This window comes from Heterodontus francisci, chromosome 10 (assembly GCF_036365525.1).
Source record: "Heterodontus francisci isolate sHetFra1 chromosome 10, sHetFra1.hap1, whole genome shotgun sequence".
Lineage (NCBI taxonomy): Eukaryota > Metazoa > Chordata > Chondrichthyes > Heterodontiformes > Heterodontidae > Heterodontus > Heterodontus francisci.
The window spans coordinates 113,480,009-113,497,044 of NC_090380.1; the positions used below are offsets into that span (position 1 = coordinate 113,480,009).

Consider the following 17,036-nt stretch of genomic DNA (forward strand, 5'->3'; position numbering starts at 1 on the left):
GCAGCTACTGCGTGTCCTTGATAAGTATTTACCTGTCAGGCAGGGAGGAAGTTGTCGAGCGAGGGAGCCGTGGTTTATTAAAGAAGTTGAAGCACTTGTCAAGAGGAAGAAGAAGGCTTATGTTAGGATGAGATGTGAAGGCTCAGTTAGGGCGCTTGAGAGTTACAAGCTAGCCAGGAAGGATCTAAAGGGAGAGCTAAGAAGAGCAAGGAGAGGACACGAGAAGTCAGTGGCGGATAGGATCAGGGAAAACCCTAAGGCTTTCTATAGGTATATCAGGAATAAAAGAATGACTAGAGTTAGATTAGGGCCAATCAAGGATAGTAGTGGGAAGTTGTGTGTGGAATCAGAGGAGGTAGGGGAAGCGTTAAATGAATATTTTTCGTCAGTATTTACAGTAGAGAAAGAAAATGTTGTCGAGGAGAATACTGAGATTCAGACTACTAGGCTAGATGGGATTGAGGTTCACAAGGAGGAGGTGTTAGCAATTTTGGAAAGTGTGAAAATGGATAAGTCCCCTGGGCCAGATGGGATTTATCCTAGGATTCTCTGGGAAGCTAGGGAGGAGATTGCAGAGCCTTTGTCCTTGATCTTTATGTCGTCATTGTCGACAGGAATAGTGCCGGTAGACTGGAGGATAGCAAATGTTGTCCCCTTGTTCAAGAAGGGGAGTAGAGACAGCCCTGGTAATTATAGACCTGTGAGCCTTACTTCGGTTGTGGGTAAAATGTTGGAAAAGGTTATAAGAGACAGGATTTATAATCATCTTGAAAAGAATAAGTTCATTAGCGATAGTCAGCACGGTTTTGTGAAGGGTAGGTCGTGCCTCACAAACCTTATTGAGTTTTTCGAGAAGGTGACCAAACAGGTGGATGAGGGTAAAGCAGTGGATGTGGTGTATATAGATTTCAGTAAGGCGTTTGATAAGGTTCCCCACGGTAGGCTATTGCAGAAAATACGGAAGTATGGGGTTGAAGGTGATTTAGAGCTTTGGATCAGAAATTGGCTAGCTGAAAGAAGACAGAGGGTGGTGGTTGATGGCAAATGTTCATCCTGGAGTTTAGTTACTAGTGGTGTACTGCAAGGATCTGTTTTGGGGCCACTGCTGTTTGTCATTTTTATAAATGACCTGGAAGAGGGTGTAGAAGGGTGGGTTAGTAAATTTGCGGATGACACTAAGGTCGGTGGAGTTGTGGATAGTGCCGAAGGATGTTGTAGGGTACAGAGGGACATATAGGCTGCAGAGCTGGGCTGAGAGATGGCAAATGGAGTTTAATGCGGAAAAGTGTGAGGCGATTCACTTTGGAAGGAGTAACAGGAATGCAGAGTACTGGGCTAATGGGAAGATTCTTGGTAGTGCAGATGAACAGAGAGATCTTGGTGTCCAGATACATAAATCCCTGAAAGTTGCCACCCAGGTTAATAGAGCTGTTAAGAAGGCATATGGTGTGTTAGCTTTTATTAGTAGGGGGATCGAGTTTCGGAGCCACGAAGTCATGCTGCAGCTGTACAAAACACTGGTGAGACCGCACCTGGAGTATTGCGTGCAGTTCTGGTCACCGCATTATAGGAAGGATGTGGAAGCTTTGGAAAGGGTGCAGAGGAGATTTACTAGGATGTTGCCTGGTATGGAGGGAAGGTCTTACGAGGAAAGGCTGAGGGACTTGAGGTTGTTTTCGTTGGAGAGAAGGAGGAGGAGAGGTGACTTAATAGAGACATATAAGATAATCAGAGGGTTAGATAGGGTGGATAGTGAGAGTCTTTTTCCTCGGATGGTGATGGCAAACATGAGGGGACATAGCTTTAAGTTGAGGGGTGATAGATATAGGACAGATGTTAGAGGTAGTTTCTTTACTCAGAGAGTAGTAGTGGCGTGGAACGCCCTGCCTGCAACAGTAGTAGACTCGCCAACTTTAAGGGCATTTAAGTGGTCATTGGATAGATATATGGATGAAAATGGAATAGTGTAGGTCAGATGGTTTCACAGGTCGGCGCAACATCGAGGGCCAAAGGGTCTGTACTGCGCTGTAATGTTCTAAATTCTAAATTCTAAATACCCTTCCCCGTCCCCATTCCAGTCTGAATACAATGAAAAGGATAATTCAAGGAGAAACCATCATTTTTTTAAATCTTTCATGGGATGTGAGTGTTGCTGGCAAGGCCAGTATTTGTTATTCATCCCTAATTTCCCTTGAGAAGGTAATGGCCTTCTTGAGCCACTGCAGTCCATCTTAAATGCAACTTCTTGTTGTTGAGATGCTGCGTTGCAGTGGGGCTCTTCAACAGTTGGCCACCCTTTGTAAAATTATGAGGACCAAGTTGCATGGACTCGGCTTGTATCCGCTTGAGTATAGAAGATTAATTGTGTTCCTTAACATGATAGGGTAGATAGAGAAAAACTTTCTTCTGGTGGGAGAGTCCAGAACAACAAGACGTAACCTTAAAATTATATCAGGCCATTCAGGAGTGATGTTGGGACATCTTCACACAAAGGGTGGTGTCAATCTGGAACTCTCTCCCCAAAAAGCTGCTGAGGCTGCGGGTGGGGTGGAGGGGGGTGTGGGGGGTGGGGGTTGCAGTGGAGGGTCAATTGAAAATTTCAAAACTGAGATTGATAGATTTTTGTTAGATAAGGGAATTAAGGGATATGGAGCCAAATGGAGTGAAGGTACAGATAAGCTGTGATCTAACTGAAGAGCAGAACAGGTTCCAGGGACTGAATGGGGCTACTCCTGTTCCTGTAAGACCTAATCTGGGATATACCATATGACCCAGAGGTTCTGCAGCAACAAATTAAGTTATCTGAGTCAATACCCAACTGACAGTTCAGATGTACACGGACGTGGTCACTTTACATAATGTTCGACTGGACAGATTGGCTCTCTCTCTCATTTTCTCCCCATACTGATCACTGACAACAATATAAAGAGATCAAGAGTAGCCTTTCGCTGACAAGAGCAATAACCTTCAGAAACAAGGGGAGAACATGTGAGTAAATAATGCCAGCTCACTTGCCCATTCTCTTAACCAAGAAACACCATGCAATGAATGGTGGGGATGATAACGTCTAAAACAGAAGGAAATAAAACAATGGCTTTTTTTTCATTCAGACTTTTTTTTAATTCAAGCCCGGTGAAACTGTTTGCAGGAATAAGATGATCCCTTTAATATACAGGGTAAATATTTAGCTTTTATTCTCTCGACCTTTGCTTGTCGCTTCGGTCTGATTTGCACAAGTGCTGTCATTTTCAGCTTAGGAGCATTTCTGAATGGATGATTCTTGTTTATCAGCCAGCAAGAAGGGATTCAGGTGGCAGTACTAGACAGAGAGAGAGGGGGGAAAGAGTTTATTAGAATTACAAACAAAACTCTGTTAATAACAAAGTGTGTTTTAAGGTGAGGGATGTCAATACTGGTGGATGAAACACTCTCCCATGTTTTGTCATCCATCATAGACATAGACATAGAGATACAGCACTGAAACAGGCCCTTCGGCCCACCGAGTCTGTGCCGACCATCAACCACCCATTTATAATAATCCTATATTAATCCCATATTCCCTACCGCATCCCCACCTTCCCTCAATTCTCCTCCCTACACCAGGGGCAATTTACAATGGCCAATTAACCTATCAATCTGCAAGTCTTTGGCTGTGGGAGGAAACCAGAGCACCCAATGGAAACCCACGTGGTCACTGGGAGAACTTGCAAACTCCACAAAGGCAATACCCAGAACTGAACCCAGGTTGCTGGATGCTAACCACTGCGCCACTGTGCCACCATCATCGGGCACTTCCAATCAATGCTATAGTTGTGGCTTAAAGCTCCTGTTACACTGCATCAACAACACACCTCAGCCCCAGTCCCTGGATGATCATCTCTCATTGCACTCACTTGCTCAGATTTTCTCATCAGCCATTCTATGGCCTGACTGAATGAAGCTGCTGCTAATTCAGTTCCGGTGTAATGCTGAGTTACACCCATGTGTCTTAGAATCAGAGGAAAGCATTCGGGTGGGGAAGGCAAAACCATGAAGGGATTTGTAAAGGAGGATAAAGCACCTTGAAGTAAATATATCTAGGAGCAGTCAGTCATCAGTCTTTGAGTAAAGAAGGTTTTCCCAGTAAATTAGCTGCTTTCAATACATTTTTCAATTTGTTTTCATTCATTCTGCTCCCTCGAATAAGTATTTCCTCGAACTGGAGTGTGTTAGTCTAAACTGACTGAAACTGCCTTGTATCTGGAAAATACATCCAGGCCTAGATTAAATCCCAGTCCAAGCTGTGAAAGAATAGCTGACATCACCTTCTAGTATTCTCATTAATGTTTCCAACAGTTGGTCCATGTATGGGGAACTGTTGGCAAGAATTGGGACCAAGGAGCATAGGTATTGGATTTGGCAGGGTAGAGTGAGAGAAACTGTTTCCTCTGGTGTAGGGAGCACAGACAACAGGACATAACCTTAAAATTAGACACAGCCTGTTTAGGAGTGATGTCAGGAAGCACTTCTTCACACAAAGGGTAGTGGAAATCTGGAAATCTCTCCCCAAAAAGCTATTGATGCTGGGGGTCAATTGAAAATTTCAATCCAGAGATTAATAGATTTTTGTTTGGCAAAGGGTATTAAAAGTCACAAAACCAAGGCAATGGAGTTAATATACAGATCACCATGATCTAATTGAAGGACAGAACTGGATCGAGGGGCTGAATAGCCTGCTCCTGTTTCGATGGATAATGAGTTACACAAGTCCCCCACAGTAGCTCCAATGCTGTAATGGTCAGTGCTGATCATCAACATTATTGATGGGGAGTGATCGATCTTGCCAGTTTGTCAGATACAACAGCAGATGGAAGGAGAGATGCCTGGCTGATGGGAAGAGAAGAAAAATATGATGAAGTTTCATTGCGTTCTGCTCCCCTCAGTCCTCTGCACATTGACATAGACAGTAGTGAGATCTACAATGGTGTTCTCAGACACACTCTAGGGGTTTGTAAAGGAGGACAAGCTCCTTGAAATAAATGTATTCAGGAACAGTTAGCCTTGCCAAAGACTTGGGAATTTAAGGAGATTTGTATTCATTCTTGGGACCTGGGAATCTCTGGCAAGGTCACCATTTATTGTCCATTCCCTGGTTACCCTTTGAGAAGGTGGTGGAAAACAGATTTCTTGAATCGCTGGAGTCTGTGTGGTGAAGGTGTTCCCACTATGTTGTCAGGTAGGGAGTTCCAGGATATTGACCCAACAACAATGAAGGAATGGCGATGTAAGTTCAAGACAAAATGGCATGTGACATAGTGGGGAACTTGGAGGTGATGTGTTCCCAAATATCTGTTGCCCTTGTTGATCTAGGTTGTGGAGGTCACAGGTTTGGGAGGTGTGCTGATGAAGCCACAGCAATGTGCAGCAGTGCATCCTGTAGCTATTATGCATTGCAGCCACAGTACATTGGTGGTTGAGGGAGTGAATATTGAGGTGACTCTAATGATCGAGTTCTCCTGATTGAAAACTTTACATGAGAGGAGCCCATGTCAAGAATTCAAATGCAGAAATCAGTCATCACACCCAATCTGAAGGCCACACGATTGTCTATAAACTGATGGAAAATCATGCAGAGTGGGGAATTGGGGTCATTGGTGATTGTGCCTCAATTTTCAATATTCATTTCCATCACATAGGGAGTAGTAAATCCAAAAACTAATCTTTAACACCCAGTGGTCCTGGACTAGACAACTGGAGCACTGCTGTGTCGACTTCCAGGAACTGTGTTTGGGTCCAGACTAATTGAATGAGGTCCCTTCCTATATTATATAGCTGAAAGCCTTATATTCTATGTAATATATTGGATAACTGAACAGCTGCTCTATCAAAACCCATCTGACGAAACAATATTTCAGTGAGCAAGGGGTCAATCTACAGAACAAGCTATCTAGGGAAGTAGATAGTGCTAAAATAAAAGCAAAATACTGCAGATGCTGGAAATCTGAAATAAAAAAAAGAAATGCTGGAAATACCCAGCAGGTCTGGCAGCATCTGTGGAGAGAGAAGCAGAGTTAATGTTTCAGGTCAGTGACCCTTCATGATTACAAAAGTAGATAGTGCTGATTCATTCAAATGCAAATCAGATAGATTTTGTGCAAAAACTAACATTTTGGGATTAGTGTATTTGTAATTGAGACATGCATGTGATAAGCATAGTGTGCTCGAGAGGAACAGGTGCTAACTTAGCACAGGCCAGGAATCAAATTTAAGCTCTATCTAAGACCAATGTGGCTCAATGATGCATTCCATGATACCTCAACCCTCTACACTACTTCCAGAACTGTGTACAGTTATTTTTTTTCTTTAAATGAATATGCAGAGATCTGGACTGAAAGGTATCCCCTTACCTGCTGAGAGCCATCCTTTAAAGGTTCCTGACCCTCAACGGGTTTAAAAACGAAATGAGGGGCAAAGCGGAAGGTCTTCAGCACCATGGCCAGCTCCCCATCAACCTCCACTGCTTTGTCCTTCTGTAGGAAACAAATGAAAGATACAGCTTAGGAGTTCCAAATAAAATTGAAAGATGGGGGACCAATTGGTGGTTCCCATCCCTGTATCTGTAACCTCCTCTTTCATAATGATCTAGGTTCATCTTATCCATGTTACTTAATATTTGTAACTCCAGTTCAACACCAATGTGTTTGACTCTTAGCTACCCACTGAAGTAACCTCGAAAGCTCACTCAGTTGTAGTAAACCACTATTGGTGGTTCAAGAAGGCAGCCCCCCCCACACCCCAACCACCACTGCTCACAGCCAGGGCAATGCCCACATTGCAATAATGAATTAGACAAAAGTACCTGCAAAATATATTATCTGGAGTGAGACTTGAAACTTGTGAGTTTGAGCCCCTCTCCCTCCACTTAAACATAAAAATCAGGGCTGACAATCCCAGTGAAGTACCGAGGGAGTGCTGCACTGTCGGAGATGCTGTCTTTCAGGTGAGATGTTAAACCAATGCCCCCATCTGCTCTCTCAGTTGGATGAAAAATATCTCATGGCACTATTTCAAAGAAGAGCGGGCAAGTTCTCCCTGGTGTCCTGGCCAATATTTATCATTCGGTCAACATCATCACAACAAATTATCTGGGAAATTATCACATTACTACCTGATGCCAGTGTGATGCTAGGTATATAGGCCGTACGTCCCATAGACTGGTGGATCGTATCAAACAACATGTCCCTTCCACTTTTCGCAACGGGCAAGGTACAAGCTGTACCCAACCAGCCCGTGCTTGCAAAACTCAAAACACAGTGTCCAACATTTGATGTAGTTCCACGATTGGACAACATTTGCTAAATAATCCTCAATGTGCTAAGAATTACGCTGACTACCAATTTAGGATCATCAGTAGGGCTCACAGTGTGGTGCATTTGTGCATACTGGAAGCTACATATATCATACACTGGACCCTGTTCTTTGCAGACAGAAAGAACATGTACACACATTGCGCCTGTTTCAGCTAAACAAAATAAGTGACAGCCATTCACTGGTTTATTCCACAGGGCAGCGCCTTGACCAGAGTCCACTTGCCAACCAATCAGCATTCTCTTCTCATACAGTGTAAATTTGTTGCTTTCCCTTACATTGGTATTCTTGCGAGTTGTCCTGATGAATGCAAGAAGAAAAGCTTCAACAAAATATCTCTGTTTTCAGCAATAACTTACATTTATGACCCCAGTTGTGGTCTCCCCTGCAAGTGGAAACATCAAATCCTTTCATAAAGACTTCTATTAGGTCATCCCTCAGCCTTCTCTTTTCTAGAGAAAAGACTCCCAGCTTGTTTAATTTTTCCTGATAGGTATAACCTCTCAGTTCTTGTATCATTCTAGTAAACTTTTTTACACCTTCTCCTCGCCTCTCCTTTTTCTACCATGGTGACTAGAACTTTGGGTTTAAGTAAGGTTCTCTACAAGTTTAAGATAATTTATCTGCTTTCTCACTGTATTGACGTAGATATAAATCCAGTGTATGTTTGCTTTTTTTGGCTTTGTTAACCTGTGCGACTACTTTTATTGATTTGTGAATCTGTACCCAGTTGGGGTATGGTTCCACAGACGTCAGGTAGATCACTGACACCTTGCCTAAATCGCCACTCTTCATGAGTGAGCTTAGATAATGAAGGTCAGCAGGCCATGCAACCCTAAAGGCATCACAGCTGAAGCCAATCCTAACCTTAGCCAACCTCCACAAACATACACTTTCCTTCAAGAGGTCTTTGGATAACAATCGCAAGTGGGACTCACGGTTGACTGTCTGCCTCCCTCATCCAGTATCACTGGGGCCATTTATAATAACCCTTACAGTCACCACAGCCAAGATCAGCTGAGAATTTGGAACTTTCAAATATTTATTGCTCACACATAAGAAAATTAGGAGAAACGTCTTTACCCAGAGAGTGGAGCAAAATTGAAACTTGCTATCACATAAACTTTTGAGGTGAATAGCAGAGATGCATTTAAGGGGAAGCTAGATAAGCACATGAGAGAGAGAAAGGAATAGAACGATATGTTGATAGTCGACATGACGTAGGGTGGTAGTAGACCTGTGTGTAGCAGAAACACCAGCACGGAGCTGTTGGGCTGAATGGCCGTTGTGGTGCTGTGGAATTCTGTGTAACAGAAGCCCAAACACAGGAGATGCAGGAAGCCACTAAGAAAATTAGAGGTAATTGTGTCCACGTTAGTCTTGCCCACCGCCTGCTGGCCAGCTGAGGAGAAGCACAGGTTTGAGGAATGGATTGTCTATCCACTCTTGAATTCCAGGGCCCAAGACAAACCCCGGAGCTGCAAGAGGAAACAAGCAAGCTGCAGGGAGCAAAACAGGTGAATGTAGCCTCACAATGAATGTCTTCAAGAAATTAAATGATCCCTGAAGACCTGTTACTGGGAGAGAGTCAAGGAAAGCAAGGCAGTCCTGATTAGCCTGAAACAGTCCACCTTGATGAACTATTCTCAGTGCTTGAGTGTGAACATAGCTTTGTCCAGAGTAATCAGGGTCAACGTGGCTCTATTACTGCATCTCAGTCAGCAGACAATAGTCTCCAGCCTTGCAGCAGCAGAAAAACATGATCTAAGCTGGCATCCTGTCCATGGTGTCAGCCATGGCTCAGTAGGGGGGTAGCACTCTCACCTCCGAGTCAGAAGGCTGTGGGTTCATAGTCCCATTCCAGAGATTCCAGCACAAAAATCTACGCTGACACTCCCAGTGCAGTCGTCTCATCCAAAGGACGGCACCTCAGACAGTCAGCCGAGATTTTTGTGCTCAAATCTCTGGAATATGACATGAACCCACAACTTTCTGAGGAAGAGGAGCAGTGGGTGGGGGAGGAGGGCCACGGATATATCCGCAAGGGAGTTCCCACGGAGATGATGTGGGGATGTTAAGTGAATCCATTGCTGTCGAATACTATTATTCCATAAGTAAGAGTGAAACCAGCAAGTGCAGTCTCCTTGAGGAAAGATGGTGGAAGAAGATGGTGTGTCTGACTGTGGCTGCAGAGAGAATAAAGAAAGACAATGAGGGTAACAGTCACAGAGAATGTCACTCGTGACAGAGCTGTCTAGATGCTGTGGAAGGGGTAGAAACCTGATTGGAAATGCATGAGTGGTACACACAGACCTGTAATTGGAGGACGGTAGAGATGGAAGGATGAACTCAAATAATCTTCTGATCTTTACCTTAGCGATAATAGAAAATAATCATTTATCCACAAGTCAATCAAACAATATGGGGCGGCAGAGTGGCGCAGTGGTTAATACTGCAGCCTCACAGCTCCAGTGACCCGGGTTCAATTCTGGGTACTGCCTGTGTGGAGTTTGCAAGGTCTGCGTGGGTTTTCACCGGGCGCTCCGGTTTCCTCCCATAACCAAAGACTTGCAGGTTGATAAATAAATTGGCCGTTATAAATTGTCCCTAGTGTAGGTAGGTGGTAGGGAAATATAGGGACAGGTGGGGATGTGGTAGGAATATGGGATTAGTGTAGGATTAGTATATATGGGTGGTTGATGGTCGGTACAGACTCGGTGGGCCGAAGGGCCTGTTTCAGTGCTGTATCTCGAAATAAATACATTTAATTCAATGAACATTACAGGGTTTGGGATATTTCAGGGTGGTGAGAGTAGGCATAATGCTATTTATACTATTGTATAGAAAGCTCCGGCTTTATTTATTTATTTAAGCCTTCTTACTTTGAAAGTGTGAACGGAATCAAACACCAGCTGGTCCTCATGGTCAGTCACTGTTCCTTTATACGTGACCCAAGCTTTCTGATCACTCCTGCCAGCCGGGAGTTTGAAAAAGCGGTAAGTTGCAGACACGTACTTCACATTTCCTGGGAAAAAAATTACCAGAGAGGGTCAATGTGCAAGAGGGTACAAATGTGTGAGATTTCCAGAGAGTAACAGAAGGTAGGGGGTGTTACAGAGGGTAACAGAGGGCTGGTAGTGAGTTACAGAGTAATACAGGGCTGGCAATGAGTTACAGTGTGTAACAGAGGACCGACAGTGAGTTACATAGTAACAGAGGGCTGGCAGTGAGTTACAGAGAGTAATAAAGGGCTTGCAGTGTTCCAGATCAATGGAGTATTGGCAGTTAGTTGTTCAGCGAGTAATTGCACAATAATGATAATGAAGACACTCACCAGTCTTTTTGAGAAGTTCGGCTTTGTTGATTGCAATGTTACCTGCAGTGACCAGGTATGGTTTGCTGAATCCAACCTCCATCACCAGACTGATTAAATCCTTCCAATAGAGGGTACCTGCGAGCCCCTCTCCTACCAGCAACAACATAAAGTCAGTGAGAGCTGTCAATCCAGCTTCATGTCCAAGAGCATCCAGTAGGATCATAGTGAGGACAATTTTCTGCGGCAATGTATCTTGCTATGTGTCACATTTGTTAGAATTTTTTTCATACCCTTCAGTTTGAAAAATGTTTATACTGCAAATTGCTGGAAGTACAAGCTAATCTCAGAGGATGTGGGAACTGAGTGAACACAGGGCCAACAGTGAACCTCTTTAACCAATGAGATAAATGGATGAGAAGGAAACAGAGGAATGACGGCAAAGGAAATCATATAAATTTAAATCAAATCAGTTACAGAAAGAGAAATTAAGAGAGGGAAGGAAAGATTAGATTAAGAGAGAAAGACAAAAAAGAGGCAGAAAGGAAAAGAAAAAAATTAAAACATTTCAAATTTTAAAAATATCTAGCAACAATTTACTCGCTGCAGGAATGAGAATCTGTAGTATCAACTGTCCCCTTTCTAGGCCAGAGAGGTTGACTGGCATTGCAGGAACAGAAATCTCCTCATTAAAAGTGTCCTTACGCTGTTAGGTAGCAGCCTTAACTTTCTGCAGAAAGTTTAATAGGCATTCAGCAATAGTTGACACTCAAGGGGAAGTCAAGGGCAAGCTCTCGTTTTAGTGAGGCTATCAGTAAAGCAGAGCAAATTATCCAACAACTTGTGGCAATTCACAACTCACGGCCTATTTCTTCCCACCACAACTTGCTGCTGACATTAATAACAGTGAGTGTCATTAAACTTGTCATTACTTTTCCAGCAAATTCTGGGCCTTAGAGATTATGAGCAATGGAACTTAGGAAATAGGAGCAGGAGTAGGCCATTCGGCCCCTCGAACCTGCTCTGCCATTCAACTAGATCATGGCTGATTTTCTACCTCAACGCCATTTTCCTGCACTATCCCCATATCCCTTGATATCTTTAAAATCTGGAAATCTATCATTCTCTGTCTTGAACATATTCAATGACTGAGTCTCCCAGAGATAGCAAATACTCTGCAGAAGCTAGATCCTCTTTACACTGTGTAAATGCTGGTGTTTAGTGTCAGCCATTGGCTTGGCTTAGTCTGATAGTCCTACTCAGCGAAATGGGCAGTGCATTGTACTGTACAAAAAGTGAGGTACAAAGTGATCAAGAGAGAGAGAGAAAACAGTTACCCCAAAGCACTGGATCCACCTTTAGCTTTTCATCCAGGGTCTCACTGGCAAACACGTCAATGAGATACATCTCTCCACCTTCCTGTAACAGACAAGATATTCCTGAGAATTAATTTTTCGCACGTGTCTCCTCCCCCTCTCCTCAATTAAAATTTCCGAGGCACCAGCAGTGTAAGAAGTGTGTCACACTCACGAGAAGTGCAGCGATGAAAATACAGAACCAAACTAAAGACTTATAAAAAATTGAAACAACTTGAGAGAGACTGGTACATGTGCTGTCAACAAAATGGAGGACAGGACACATGACCCTCAGTATCTCTTGCACTCAAATCCACATCCGTGTCTACTAAGACTGAAAACCAATTAAGTCCTGTCTGCATGGAAATACGACAGATAATCACACCTGGATATGAGCTACACTCAAACACAATGAAACAAGACTTTTCGTAGACTTCTCGTCTCTGAATAACCTCCATGCAAATAGAGTGTGAACCACCCTCGTCTCCTCAGAATGGGGCCGTCATCAAGGCTATTATACAGCCCAGCTAGGGCTGAAACCTGAAGTCACATGGGCAAAACCAACCCTTCAAAAACTCACATTAAAAAGTAATCGTTTTGAGGAACAAAGGGGGAGTCTTTTCAGGACAGGACTAGAGACAACATCAGTCTGGTCTGTCCTCAGCCTCACAATACAACAACAAAGAAGCCATTTTGAATTCCAGCAAGGCTGAGAGAGAGAAATCGGTTCCAGTCAACACAGTTGAACCCTGATGAGAGAAGTGGAAGCTAGCTATAGCAGAGAGAAGAGAGGGCCTTTGTAAAAAATGACTTTTCTGCCAGTGAGAATAGACCTAAGACATCAGCACTCTTTTCACTGTTTTGACTGAGAGCTGCTGAGTCTGGTGAGAAGGAGTTTTAAGGGTTAAAGGGTAGTTTTTCTTCAATTTAGCAGTTAACTAAAATTACTCCTTGAATAAAGCAAAGTTAAGTTTTATTCCAGCATTAAAACAGGGGTATACAAGCTCTCTGGAAGCAGCTAGTTACTTAGGAGCTGGCTTAAACAGTTTTTCAGAAGCTTGAATCAGTTGTTTTTCAGAAAGTATAAAGCAGGGCTTCCTCAGTGCTGGTTTGTCTGCACTGAGTTCTGCTTCGAGTGCACAGAGTGTACAGTGGGAGTTTGGTGAGTGAGGGCATTCAATGAGGGAGGTGCTCCTTCCTTCCTTTCTTTTTCTATCTTGTTTCAGCCTCCAGTAGCTGGCTGTTTCTTTGGTGCAAGGCAAGGAGTTGATTGGTAAATAACTGGTAAGTTATTATACTTTACTCTAAGTGTAATAAATAGTTTTTAAAGTTATGGTATGGCAAGGCAACTCAGCCAAGTGGAATGTACATCTTGCAATATGTGGGAAGTCATGGACGCACCACATGTCCTAGATGAACGCATCTGCAGGAAGTGTCACTGACTGCAGAAGCTTGAGCTCTGGGTTTCGGAACTTGAGCTGTGGCTGGAGTCAATGTTGTGCATCTGCGAGGCGGAGGAATACGTGGATAGCATGTTTCAGGAGATGTCACACCGCAGTTTAGGAGCATGCAGGCAGAGAAGGAATGGGTGACCACCAGGCAGTCTAAGAGAACCAGGCAGGTAGTGCAGGAGTCCCCTGAGTCTATCTTATTTGCTAATTGGTTTTCCATTTTGGATACTGGTGAGGAGGATGGTTCCTTAGGGGAGTGCAGCCAGAGCAAAGTCCGTGGCACCACAGGTGGCTCAGCTGCACAGGAGGGGAGGAAGAAGAGTGGAAGAGCAATAATGATAGTGACGTTAAAATGGGATTAGAATAGATAGGCTTGATGGCTGGCGTGCACATAGTGGGCCGAAGGGCCTGTTTCTGTGCTGTATAACTCTATGACTCTATGATCAGGGATTCAATAATCAGGGGATCAAGCAGGCGTTTCTGCAGCGGTAAACGTGATTCCAGGATGGTCTGTTGCCTCCCTGGTGCCAGGGTCAAGGATGTCATGGAGAGGCTGCAGGACATCCTTTATTTATTTATTTATTTAGAGATACAGCACCAAAACAGGCCCTTCGGCCCACCAAGTCTGTGCCGACCATCAACCACTCATTGATACTAATCCAACATTAATCCCATTACCCTCTCACATCCCCACCTTCCCTCAATTCCCCTACCACCTACCTATACTAGGGACAATTTATAATGGCCAATTTACCTGTCAACCTGCAAGTCTTTGGCTGTGGGAGGAAACCGGAGCACCCGACAAAAAAACACGCAGTCACAGGGAGAACTTGCAAACTCCGCACAGGCAGTATCCAGAATCGAACCCAGGTCGCTGGAGCTGTGAGGCTGCGGTGCTAACCACTGCGCCACTGTGCCGCCCAACCACTGCGCCACTGTGCCGCCCTTCTGGGCGGAAGGTGACCAGCCAGAGGTTGTGGTCCACATTGTTACCAATGACATAGGTAGGAAGAGGGATGAGGTCCTGAAAGCAGATTTTAGGAAGTTAGGAAGGAAATTAAAAAGCAGAACCTGAAGAGCAGTATTCTCAGGATTACTCTCAGTGCCAGGGGCTACTGAGCACAAGACTAGGAGGATTGACTGATTGAACACATGGCTGGAGAATTGGTCTAGGAGGGAGGGCATCAGATTTCTGAGGCATTGAGACCAGTTCTAGGGCAGGTGGGACATGTACAAGATGGAACCTTAACAGGACCAGAACAAACATCCTCGCAGGGAGATTTGCGGGTGCTGTTGGGAAGGGTTTAAACTAGCTTGTCAGGGGGATGACAACCTGAGGGGTAGCTCAAATTGGAATAAATAAAACTGGTAACAGGAGGTAGAAAAATAGCAAGTGACAACAGAAGGCAGGCGAAAGAAAGGCGAGCATCAACTTGGCTTAGAATGCAGAATAATGTCAAGAAGACAAGGTTAAGGGCACCCTACCTGAATGCACGCAGCATTTGCAACAAGGTAGATGATTTAGGCTGCGTTTGCTGACAACGCAACCACTAGGTGGTGCAGTAGTAGCACATACAAAAATGTAGGCTCTTCCACTGGAACGTCACTGTCTGTGACATTCAGGCAGCTGCCAGGATTAAAGATGGCGCTGCTCAATTTATCACACAAAATGTAGCTGCTCAATTTATCACAGATTTATCATCCCACTCTCTGGCCTCACGCTCCCCGCCCCTCCCACCCCCCACACTCTCCGGCCACTCACTCCCCACACCACCCTCCATCCTCGGCTGCTCGCTCCCCGCACCCCTGCTCTCCGGCCTCTTGCTCCCCACTTCCCCCACCCAAGCGCCCCGCCCTCCTCTAGCCATTATTTCTTGGCCATACCACTCGCTCCCACGTTCAATCATTGTTCACGCGCTGCCCGAAGAAGCAAGGCAGGCCAGGTGGGGTGATGGGTCGACGTACAAGCAAGTGGCCGAGAGGAGGGAAGCGGGCCTAGAGCTAGCGGCTGGAGGAGGGCGGGGGGTAAGCGAGGAGCAAGCTGCTGGAAAGCGGGGTGGCAGAGGGCAGGAAGCGGGGAGCAAGTGACCGGAGAGCAGGGTGGGGGGGGGGGGTGGCGGTGGTGTGGAAAGCGAGGAACGGGGAACAATCGGACGCTTTACCGCACATATGCGAAAACCAAGTGCATGCGCCGAGACCAACCAGGTGCATTACGCGATGACATTGGCGCTGCATGATGACGTTTTCCCGTGCATGCACCAACCAGTCCTTGCATGATAGCAGACCGCACATGTGCACATGTGTGCAGCTTGCAGCGTTTTCATGACGTCGGCGGGCTGTTGCGTTCTCAGGAGTCACTTTGGATAATTTAAAGGTACAAATAAAGGTAAATGGGTATGATCTAATTGCTATTACAGAAACATGGCTACAAGGTGACCAAGAATGAGAACTGAATAGTCAAGGATATTCGACATTTAGGAAGGACAGGCAGAACGGAAAAGGAGGTGTTGCACTGATAATAAGGGATGGGATCAGTACATTAGTAAGGGAGGATCTCAGATTGGAAGAACAAAATGTGGAATCTGTTTGGGTGGAGCTAAGAAACAGCAAGGGGCAGCAAACATTTGTACGAGTTGTTTATAGACCACCAAACAGTAGTGGTAGTGTGGGGCATGGTATTAATCAGGAGATTAGAGAAGCACATAGTTGGGCAAAACAGTAATCATAGGTGACTTCAATCTGCATATAGACTGGGTAAACCTAATGAGCACTAATGCTGTTGAGGAAGAGTTTCTGGAGTATGGTATGGATGGTTTTCTAGAGCAGTATTTTGAGGAACCGACTAAAGAACAGGCTATTTTAGATCTATGTTATTCTGTAATGAGAAAGGGCTAATTAATAATCTTGTTGTAAAAGAACCTTTAGGGATGAGTGACCATAATATGATAGAATTTTACATTATGCTTGAAAGTGAGGTAGTTCAATCTGAAGCCAGGGTGTTAAATTTGAACAAAGGAAATTGGAAGGTAGCAAATGCCACTCCACTATTTAGAAAGGGAGGGAGAGAGAACACAGGGAACAACAGACCTGTTATCCCTACATCAGTAGTAGGGAAAACATTAGAATCTATTCTAAAGGATGTGATAAATGGACACTTGGATAATAATGATCTGATTGGGCATAGTAAACATGGATTTAAGAATGTGAAGTCATGTTTGACAAACCAGCTGGAGTTTTTGAGGATGTTACTAACAGAATTGATAAAGGTGGACGTGGGATACTTGGATTTTCAGAAGGCTTTTGATAAAGTCCCCCACAAGAGGTTGGTTAGCAAAATTAAAGCACATGGGATAGGAGGTAATATACTGGCATGGATTAAGGATCGGTTAACAGGCAGAAAGTAGAGAGTAGGAATAAACAGGGCATTCTCGCATTGGCAGGCTGTGACTAGTGGGGTACCGCAAGGATCAGTACTTGGACCCTAGCTGTTCACAATATTACCAATGATTTGGATGCAGGGGCCGAATGTAATATTTCCAAGTTCGCGGATGACACAAAACCAAGTTGGAA

The 17,036-nt window shown here is 44.5% G+C and overlaps 1 protein-coding gene across 1 annotated transcript in view; it reads right to left on the reverse strand.

The window, feature by feature from the left end:
• Positions 1-3,095: 3,095 nt before the first annotated feature.
• Positions 3,096-17,036, reverse strand: part of LOC137374721 (arsenite methyltransferase-like) — a 48,090-nt gene continuing 34,149 nt past the window's right edge. The window contains exons 6-10 of the mRNA XM_068041277.1: positions 11,998-12,079; positions 10,682-10,813; positions 10,230-10,372; positions 6,387-6,509; positions 3,096-3,319 (exon numbers count right to left, since the gene is read on the reverse strand). Coding sequence (XP_067897378.1) covers positions 3,254-3,319; positions 6,387-6,509; positions 10,230-10,372; positions 10,682-10,813; positions 11,998-12,079 — 546 coding nt within the window. The 3' untranslated portion in view covers positions 3,096-3,253. The remainder of the gene's footprint in view (positions 3,320-6,386; positions 6,510-10,229; positions 10,373-10,681; positions 10,814-11,997; positions 12,080-17,036) is intronic.